Source organism: Callionymus lyra, chromosome 5 (genome assembly GCF_982586985.1).
Source record: "Callionymus lyra chromosome 5, fCalLyr1.hap1.1, whole genome shotgun sequence".
In the NCBI taxonomy this organism is placed as follows: Eukaryota; Metazoa; Chordata; class Actinopteri; order Syngnathiformes; family Callionymidae; genus Callionymus; species Callionymus lyra.
In genome coordinates, this window is record NC_141822.1 from 7,265,270 (window position 1) to 7,276,413 (window position 11,144).

Consider the following 11,144-nt stretch of genomic DNA (forward strand, 5'->3'; position numbering starts at 1 on the left):
ATGGTTTTGGGCTTTTTGTTCCTGCTGCTGATCGTGGGCTGCTCTGCACTCACCAAATGCAGGAATGACACTGATGTTTTCCTTCAGGAGCTCCACCAAGAAAATCCAAAAGAATTTGCAGTTACTAGTAAGTACTACATTCTTGAATATATTGATGCCTCTAAACAATGCCCAAACTTCTCCTTTTAATTATTTTAGCTGCTTATAAAATATTGCCGGTCTCAGATACATACATCAGCTTTCAGTTAAAAAGTAGATTTACCTTTCTTTACTTTTCTCCATTTTCTGAGTCCTGAACCAAGACATTGTCTTTTTGATGCAATCAGCGTTTCTTCTCTTATTTCACATTGAGTCGTCAAAGAAGCATATGTTTCTATCTTCTTATAAATCAACGATGCCATCCCGACCCACGCTTTAACACTCTTCTACACCTGATTGCCACACAGGAGCAGTCAATCAAATCAAATCCACAAAGTATAGTCAGTTAGAAAATGTTCATGCTGTTGAAAATTGTGGAAAAGCAGAATTGAGTGTTGGCAAGATGTCAGTTTCTGAATTGAAGATTTAAAAAAAAAATTCATAACTGTATGCCGTCAGTAACGATCAGATTGGTCAAAAAAACCGTCAGTAGCGGATCTCTGGTGCAATCTCGCCGCCACTTCCAACGTGAAAGATTTATTGCCTAAAATTACCGTAAACTCAACCGAAAAACAATGCATTAGAGGGCAAAAGTGTCAAGTCAAGTCAAGTTCTTTTATTGTCAAATATGCATGTATTAAGACATACAGTATAAATTAAATTGTGACACTTAAAACAGTTAAAGACTTAAACAGACATTCAAGAAAATAAAAACCAACAAAATGAAATAAATAATCAACAAACTCTTGGCAGCCGTGGCATCCGCAAAACACATACTGACTAAAAACATACATGGTTTATAAATAAAATAAGTGAAAGTAACTTTTGCATCTTCTTGTGTAAAAATGTGACCTCTTTACAGTGTATGATTCATATGGAAAGATGGGAAGCAACGTAAAAGGAGGCAACATCAACCAACCTGGCTTGATGTCGGAATGTCGCTCTGCCCACGCGACTTCTTTCTCTGGACAATACTGCAAAGTATTTCTGAAACAGGTAATTATACAAAACAGAAGATAAAACAAGGCTGTCAAAATCTATATGTAACAGAACCCAAGTGCGAGTAAGAGTCAAAACAGGTAAATAGTACAATTTAATAATACAAAGTTCAAACACAAACAAGAGTCCAAATCTTAAAACATAAATACCAGAGTCCAAAACCAAATTGTCTACCAATAAAGGGAATAAAAAGAAGAAGGAAAAACCAGGAAAGGGGTTCTGAACACTAAACAGAAAAGTCAAAAACCGTCCCAAAAAACAACTTAAATACTTAGGCAAGATACGAAGTCCAATATCCAAAATCCAAATACAAGGGTACAAAGTGAAGCCCCAGGGAGAGGAGAAAAGAGGACTCAGGTGAAATATCTTTAACTTTCAAAATAAACAAAATAACACACATCATACTGTGGTTCCAAATTAAATCAAGGAGTAGAATCTGCTTCAACCATTTTGAATTAAACATGATTTGTCAAAGTCATTTAAAACCTTGTGCTTTAATTATTTTCCCTCTGTGTGGTGTTTTTTTTTTCTTCTAATAATGTGTGTTTTAATTATTATCATTTGGGGATTTTCTAAAATAAATTTTCACCACAGGGAGAGTTCCTGTTTTTTGTGGGGATTTGTGTTCCTGACTCATGCAAAGACACAGAGGTAAACACGCTGGTGATTGAAGGTAAGTTAACAATGTATTATGTAGTTGACAAACATGTTGTCAATAATCAAATAAGTTTTTTATTCCCTTTTTTGATTTCAAGGGAGGCTCAAGTTTGGAGAGGTATCCCTTATTCCTCTTTTACCATCAATTCTAGTTAACAATTCTACAAAGGATGTAGTGAAGACAAGTTGTTTGTCGTCTGTTATTGATCCAGATGCTTCCGGAATAACTTGTCTGTGAGTAAACAAACACCATACACAAATGGCCCCAAAAAAAAGAAATTATGTTTGTGAAATAATTCTCGTATTATTAATATTTTTTAAATATATATTTATTGTCATTTTCTCATATTAAAGAATACAAAACAAAAACACATTTATCAGACACTAAACAAAAAAACAGGCATACGTCCACTCACTCACACCTGCACGGTATATGTACATAAAAATTCATGTTCACAAAAAAAAAAAAGTCCTATTCAAAAACAGAAAAGTATAATACAACAAAATTTGCGAGGTTGTTATACATTTTCTATTCGTGCATTCCTTTCTTCTTATGTTCATATATGGTTTCCAGAGATTTTGGAATTCCTTTCTCTTTCCTTTGGATATATATGTTAGTCTCTCCAGACCAATACCTTTCAGCAGTTCTGTTTTACACAAATGTCTCGTATTATTATATTAATCTTATATTCATTGTAATTCACAAACCTTCGTGACCTTCACCAACGAGGTGACTTTCGTGTTTCAGCCTGTCTGTCCCCATATAAAACAGACTTTCACAAAGAAGGTTCCTTCAAAAATAATGACACTTCACTTATTGAATCAGCTTCATGTATCTGTCCATCAGTCAGTTTGACTGCCTGTCTGTCTTGTCCTCCCCCTGACTGGTTACATCATGATTGAACATAAGCAGTTAAATGATTAATTTATATTTTCTCTCCCAGGGTCCTTTGTTGTGTTTTGGTTGCCCTTCCTCTCGTTGCAACACTGATTACTGCTGTGCTGAAGGAACATATGAGAAGAAAACTTCTGTCAGCAGAGAAATCTTCCCCATTGGACAAAGAGCAAATTCATGGAGATTGCATTTTGAATGATTCCTCAAATTCTGAAATGATTCTTTGCAGTTTACATCAAGACAGTAAGTTGAATCTGCTCATTAACATTGATTTGTGTAATAAGTTTATCAATGCTATATTCCAGAAGGTTATTGATCTCACTCTTTAATACACAGACAACACATTTCTACCATCTCTTTCTGAATCTTTTTTTTTTTTCCGTTTTTTATCCTATATTGTTTCAAATCTTAGTCAATTCTATTATTCCAAAGTGAGTTTTGTCGAGTTTTGAATGTTGTTTTTCGATGTGATAAAGTTTATCTATAACCTAAGAGCTTCAAAAATTTATAGTCAGCTTCTTCTGTCGTTTGGTAAAATTGATTCTTAGGCCCAATCCCATTTACCACCCCCTTAACACCTAAATCTCAAACCCTCAAGCCATTTGCCCTCAAAACTGCGTGTCGACGGTTATTTGGAAACTTGGAAATGGAACACATAGGTATACGTTATCGGCGGTATTCCAAATCCATCAATGTGAAATGATGTTATGTTTGGCAACAAAAAAACAACATTGTTTGAGATTCAGGCATATTTTAAAGGTTGTCAGCTGCAGATGCTAAACTGTTCACTAGAGAAAAGTTCTTCAAGATGGGGCCATACATCTGAATTAAAACGCAGGTATGTAGAATATACCTCAAATGCATATTGTTGTAGGTTTCTTTGCCTAGCCAAAGCAAGTTCACATTGGTAATGTTAAAACTGTAATATTGTCGTAATCCATTAGTGATGATGTATTTAAGAGAATGTTGATTATTAATGTATGCCATGTAATCATGGCACACATACACAGTATCAAACGTTAGCGTCTTTAGTAGATTTGTAATGAAAATGTAGATGAAGTAGTGGTTTACGTTATACATGATCTTACTAGATTGGTCATCGTAGATCTTACTGCAAGTTCCGATGTTCAGAATGTGGTTCAATGTGGAGACGGAGCAGAGTAGGACGTACCAACAGTAACAACTCAATCCCAAAAAATAAAGAGGTCTGCCGAGACTGACCTCTTGCACGCCAACTAATTGGCTCAATAACCATTTGATCGACATGCATGGCAGCCAATCTGAGCTCTGCCTGATGTGGTTATTTCCTTGTTTTAACTGAAATTGAGTTCAGTTTTAATGGGCAAAGAATTCTGGAATACCACTTACTAACCAAGGGAGGTCCCTAAGAAGCTTACTACAGCCATTACTCTCAAACCTCAAATTTTTGAGAATTGGGACACTAGAACTTAGCAGGAGCGCTGATTTTGATCTTAAGGGTTGAGATTGAGGGTTCAGGTAGTAAATGAGATTGGGAAAAAACTCATGGAAAAGGACTATAAATTACAGAGCCACCCCAACACTCAGAGAAGTGAGTAGTATGCATATGGTCGTAAAAACTTGTAAACTGTGGCTGTCTGTCCTGCTTCACACTACATACTTTTCAGTATGAGTCCACCATTTTGACATGTTTTATCCGTTCTACCCTTAATTACACATACACATACCAAAAACAAACAAATGCAGCACCTTGGAATCACAATGAAGCCGACCACAATACATCTTCTTTCACCCCATTTGTTTTGTTGTTCGTATTTATTTTTTATTATTTATTATTTATTATTATTATTATTTTATTTCTTCTTTAGTTTATTTTAAATCTAGTTTAGTTTAGTTTTAGTTTTAATCTAAATGAGTTAATTCTTATTGTTAGTGTAGTTTAAGTTTTAGGTTCATTCTTCAGTTTTTGTTTGCTTTTCTTTTCATTTTTCTTTTTTTTTTCGTTTTCATTTACCCGGGGCGTCCCCCATTAGGACATAAAACCCGGAATCCCCAAACTAGGAACATCAGTAGCACCAATACTGTCTGTGTATTAAAGATATCTACATTTTTTATTTTAAGAGATTTGTAATATGCTTTGATCTGCTGGTAAAAAGGACATTCATTACTCCAGTGACCTGGTTGACTGTTCGTCTCCCTCTCTATAAGAGACCTGTCACGCTTCAATACCTATATTTTAATCACAAAATGTATTTAAAAAAAAAAAGCTCAAAAGCAAAAACGCCTTTTTAACCCAATAGAAGTTTCTAAGATAATTGACCAGAAAACTACTTTTACCTATAACTTGATTAAAAATAATTAACCAAGAAAGCTCTTTTTTACCCTTTGAAAAAACCTCTTTTTTAACCCAATAGAAACTTAAGAATTTCTTCACACGAAAATTGAAAAACACACATTAGCGTTAAAGTTGCATTAATCAAGAAATTTTGTTTTTCTTTTTTATCATAATATAAGTACTCACTAGGCAGCGTAACCATAACAAAAAACTTGATTATTCAATCTAGAAAAGCTTTTTTAAAGAAAACATTCCATCCGTACTCTCGGGGTTCAAGCGATCTCTAAAGGGGTGAAATAGATGCCTCTATGACGTGCCAAAAGAGCGCATTTTGCTACTCGAAACAATTCCCAAGCCAATTTTATTAAATCTATGGTTACTATATAGACCGTGAGTTGTAATGGAAAACCACACCACAAAACAACAACAACAACAAGCTATCTTTTTCTTTGCCTTAGAAGCGGAACCATTTACAACTCATTCCACTCACACAGCACCAGACATCGATTTACTCAGCCAGACGAAACTAAATGCAGAAATTTATTTACAATTGAGGGTGTGATTGGCAGATACACAGATGTTTTAAATAACCGGTGTCGTGTCTCTAATTCTGTTTCAAGCTTTTCTTACAACGTTTAAGCTCTTAGATCAAGCAAGTAGTTTATACTTTATATTTTGATTATATTTTAGCATTAATTTAAGTATGGCGTATAGTATAGTGTATAATAATTTTAATCTAACATTTCTAAGTGTACGAGTGTCGAGCTCCTTATGACTTTAATTTAAAAGCCTTCGATGTGACAGAGGTTTTGTTCTGAAGCTGTTTTTATAGCGATGAAGTCAAAGGAAGGAAGGAGTGCTGCAGCAGTTTATGACGGCACTTGACTGGTGGGAGTTTACACCTCACTTCAGGAAAGTTACAAGTGGTGAAAAAAGAAGTAGGAGTGGCGATCGAAGTGGTGCAAAAGTGTGCACGCGCACGTTTCGTCTTTTTTTCTCGATGTGATTGAGAACAGCAGATTCAATCATAAGTAAACTTGAAAAAGTCTTCAATTACGCATGCGTACCTTCTGGATTACGAGTATGAATATGTAGTTATGTCAATGCAACTTAATTGTACAAGTAAACATCTCATGTTACGGGTATGTGGGACTTGTGCATCCGTTCTGGACTTCATAGGAAACCATTATTATTACAAACTACTGTCACATGCACATAAACTGAGACAATAAAACCACTGTGATTAAGTACGACTGACTTTCGTCAACTAAATATTTTCGCCAAACTTTATATTTCAGATGTTGCGGTTTGCTGTCTTTGAAATGTGTGTCCTTTATACTATACCTTTGAGTTTGTTTCACACCACACCACTAGCCAATGTTAATCTTTTACAATCCATTTATCACAGCTTATCCAGGTAGTTTTCTTTTTTGTCTCGTTATACAAAACTTTTCAAGTTTCTTTGTTGCAGCCTCTGTCCTGATAGCATATAGTCACTTCAACTCCTATCTTTCAAACGGATGCAGAAAGTGGGTATATGCCGTAAAGCATTTAAGCTTTTTGTTTAAGCGGATTCCCTCTATTCAATTTAGTGTTTACAGGTCTCTGTATTTGACATTTAAAATAATTGGATTTCATTTCAGACCACAAGCAAAAGAAGAAGGGCTTTGTACGTCATTGTTTGCAGCGGTTTCTTCAGGCCTTCTCACTACAGACGACATCTAAGGGAATCTTCAGCACCCCTGTCAAGAATAACTACACATCCTTGAACGGCATCCGAGCACTTAGTACATTATGGGTCATCTATGGACATACTCTGGAATACCTACCCTTTTACTATATTGGTATGACTGCAATCTCAGAAAGTATAAAGGTTTTGGGGATTTTATTTAAGTCAAAAATGTTTCAACCACAGATAACAGCACAAGATATTTTGCATCTTTGAAGACTAACCCCCCTCTGTATACCTTGGCTGTGGACAGTTTTTTGCTTTTGGGGTGAGGCACTATCTAACTATAACTAACTGACTATAGTTTGTAAGAAAAAGCATTGTTATAATGTTGTCTTTTTGTTTCAGGGGTTTGTTAAGTGCCAGAAGTCTTCTGAGCTCAATCCAGAGGAACGATGACACCATGAGTGTAGGTCTTGTGGCAGATTACTTCTTCAAGAGGATCAGAAGGTTAGACTTAAAAGGAACAAGAATTACTTGAATAAATTAATAGTGAAGTCATGCTATATTAATGTCATTGCAGGATCCAGCCCCTCCATATGTTTCTCATTTTACTTCATGTTGGCGTTTTTTCTGTCTTCAATGAGGGACCTTATGGCCTGGAATTGCGTCAAAACGAAATACAATGTGACACATGGTGGACAAACCTGTTGATGATTAACAATCTATTCCCAACCATTTTAACTGTAAGTCAGTCAAACAAAACTCATTTGCCAATGATTTCTTATCCGACTACTTTCGTATCATTTCATTTTTACTCATCATTAACTAGCACATTTTCACCCTTGTCACCAAATCACCAAAAGTGTCTTCCTTGGACATGGTACATCCCGCTTGACATGCAATGCTACGCCACAACCCCTCTACTGATCCTTGCCTACAGAAAGTATGTTTGTTTATTTATATATATATTTTTTAAATACTTTTACTTTGTTTTTGTTTCTATGTACGTTTGGCTAATCAAAGATTTGAATTAAAAATAAGAATAATCTTAAAAATATCTATATAAATGTATTTGACTTCATGATATTTACCATAATTAAATTTTTCTATCTTAATAATTTTGTTTTCTTTGTCAGGAAAAAAGTTGTGTTTTATTTTTTGTGTGTCGGCCTGCTGATGATGGTGATTGTCACAGGTACTGTTGTGATTTCAGTTTGTCGGTGAGTGTTACAGACCCGTTTGTAATATGTAATCAAAACAAAATTGTTTTCTTTCAATATCACGTACCATAAAACAACATCTTATAGATATACACCTGTATGTTATTACAGTTCAATGGAGGATTATGTTGGACTGTACTATGTCAAACCTTATTCGAGATATGGACCATTTTTAATTGGAATCATGTTTGGAATGTACCTGAAAATAAGAAAGGAAATGCTTTTAAAGAAACAGGTAGGCGATTGGAGATGTGCTATTTTGTAACCCATTGTTTGTCTCTGAATCTCATTTTATTTTTTCTGTCTTGCTGTAGTGGCAGGTGGCCCTTGCATGGATATGCTCTTTGTCAGTCCTGGCTTTGGTGTTGGGACTGTGCTTTGTGTTCATACATGTCCCACAGCATCCACCAGTAGCCCAGTACATTTACCAGGGTTTACAAAGACCTGTCTGGGCGATGGCTCTTTCCTTGGTCATATTAGCCTGTGAAGAAGGCTGTGGAGGTACCTAAACCTGCTTTTCTCGTTTACTGTTTAACTACAGATCCTTTTGGTTTAAATAAGGAAGGATATTTTTTTTCTGTCAGGCAATTAAATGTAACTTTATTTAAAGTTCAATAATTATCTCAAGAAACTTTACATTTTAAGTAAGACTATATTGAAAGAACTAACTGATTCCACAAATAAACAATAAGTTAATCACACCGTGGCAGCAGTGAGGAAAAACCTTTTAGAAGGAAGAAACCTAGAGCAGAACCAGACTCAATAGGACGGCCTCCTGCTGTGACTGGCTGAAGGGGTGGATAGCTATACAGGTGGATGAATAAAAGAGTGAGGGACGATACAATACAGTTGGAGAAAAGAGAGTATAGCGTAGAACAGCAATTCAGGGAGGGTCATGGAGAAAAATCTTGGTCCACTGACATTATTGTGGAGGAGATACTCGATGCAGCAGCAGCTCGACAAGTGGAGGTGGAGCTTTGTGAGTGAAGAAGAAGAAATGTGTGGGTTTAAATTGCACAGGTGATGAACATTATGCAGGGAAGAAGGTCGCAGAGAGGAAGAGCTTGGTGTCTAAAAACTCCAACAATTTAAGCCCTTAGCAGCATAAGAAAAGGGGCTGGTTTAGGCAGAGCCTGAGTCAGGATGCCAACTCTAACCAGAGTGGTCTCTGTGCTCTGGTGTTCCTTAAAACAAAACAAACATTTCAAATTGATTTTCATCATGGAGAAAAAAGAAAAGGATATTCTGGATCATAGCTGTTTGTTTTAGCCATGAGCAATCTAGGCTTTTGATGTCATAGAGGATAATGTTACTGAATGAACTTGAAAATGACGAGGGCTCTGTTAAAACGAGAGAAGATGTTTTAATTGGCAGAAACCTGAATAAAGGATTCATTATTTCACTTTCTTAAAAGTTGTTTTCTCCCGGATATTTCTTTAAATCTTGTTCACTGCTACCGTAATGTTCTGTCGTTACGGGCACTCCAAATTTAGCGTCTGATGGCTTGACTGTGATAGTGGACGCTCAGATAGTTTACTCCAGAACATACCATCAAACATAATCTGTCAAAATTCACGTTAATTGTGATTTGCATATTAAACAAACAGGTGGAGTAAATTTAATCCAATACTCAAAATTGAATTATTGTCGAGTGAAGAAATCTGTATATAATAATATTTTATTGTGTTTCTAGGTTTAATCATGAGATTCCTTTCACTGAAGTTCTGGGTACCCATTTCGAACCTGAGCTACGCCTGCTACCTTGTTAATCCCTTCGTCATGTTAATATATTATTTTCTACAAGAAACTCCAATCCACTTTTTAGAATTCAACTTTGTAAGTAATTTTTTTTTCAAGAATGCTTAACAAACAGACATGTATTTCTCATTGTATTTTTTTTTCTGTCTACCTCTAGATGTATTTGTACTTTGGTCACGTCGTGCTCTCCATTGTCCTGGCCTATGTTTTGACTGTGCTGGTGGAGAAACCGTTTGCTCTTCTCAAGTGGAAGTGAAAAAAGGTGTGGATTAAAACTCCCTTTCCTTTGGCCACCCTCAGAAGGCCCTCCATAATAATATAGGTGCAGAACTCGGCCGCCCACACCCAAGGCCTATCACATCACCCCCATCCTCCAGCACCTCCACTGGCTTCCCATCAAACAATGAATAAACTAAAATCTGCTCCTTTTCACATTCATGGTCATTTAAAGCCTCACTCTCCCCTTCCTGTCTGACGTCCTGGACATGGCTCTTCCGTTCTTCCTCTTCAATCCACCTCTGTACCCTCTGCCAGCCTCGACACGATGGGTAGCAGGGCCTTAAGTCGCTCTGCTCCAAAAGTCTTGAAAACTCTTCGTCCTGCCTTCCATAAATTATAGCAACTTTGTCTTCCTCTTACAATATAAACTAAAAACTAAACTGTTCCATCCTGAATTTCTTCCTTAAGCTCTGTAACTCTCTATTCCTGTTTCAGCTTTTAACTATTTGTTTTGGATAATTTGGAATCATTCTAATTATAATATTTGTAATAAATATATGAAATCTAATTATTCTGAGTCAGTACTTGGGTGACTTGGGCAAGTGTGTCAAATCAAGCTTAAGAAACCTTGTTGTTGTATTTGACAAAGACATGTCTCTATTGCAACACTGCAAAAAAGCTGACCAGTTTGTTACTGAGTAAAATCTCTAAACTAAAGGAAAATGTGTTTGCGTCTTCTCGTTTAGACTATTGTAACAGTTTATTTTGGTGTGTAATCAAGAAGGTGCTGTCTCGCCTGCAGTTAATACAACACTCTGCAGAGAGAATTCTGAGCCGCTCTAGTAGAAGAACTCACATTTCCCCAAAACTCTTCACTGGCTGCCAGTTTCTTTCAGGATCAGTTTTAAAATGTAACTCGAGAATGTTCCAACATGTCTCAACTTTGGGGTGAAAGAGGTCCCGGATGTTACATACATGAGGACCATAAAAGGGAGATACTTTACTATATTTGGTAGAACCTTTTTTCACAGAATCTGGGGATTTTGTGTTCCGGTGAACCGACCCCTCCCAGCCTCGTACGTGGTGGTGTAAAATGAAGGACAGACACATGGATGAGTTTAAGAAAAATGCTCGTTTAGTGAATTATGCAAAAGTCAGAGACAAACTTACGTGAACACAGGCGCTAGCAAGCAGAGAGATCTATCGCAGACGTCTTCGAATGCCAGAACGCAAAGATCTCACAAAATGGTGGATCTTTATAGTAGAATATTC

General features: G+C 36.3%; 1 protein-coding gene across 1 annotated transcript; it reads left to right on the forward strand.

Moving 5' to 3' along the window:
* LOC148079181 (O-acyltransferase like protein-like) lies at positions 1–10,262 on the forward strand. Its single transcript, XM_087792417.1, has 15 exons — positions 1–127; positions 1,001–1,134; positions 1,732–1,814; positions 1,897–2,028; positions 2,739–2,932; positions 6,647–6,847; positions 6,919–7,000; positions 7,081–7,182; positions 7,256–7,418; positions 7,539–7,618; positions 7,812–7,895; positions 8,007–8,130; positions 8,210–8,396; positions 9,589–9,731; positions 9,811–10,262. Exons 1-15 carry the CDS (start codon positions 1–3, stop codon positions 9,907–9,909), a joined length of 1,935 nt encoding a protein of 644 aa, XP_087648543.1. The 3' UTR covers positions 9,910–10,262.
* Positions 10,263–11,144: the final 882 nt, after the last annotated feature.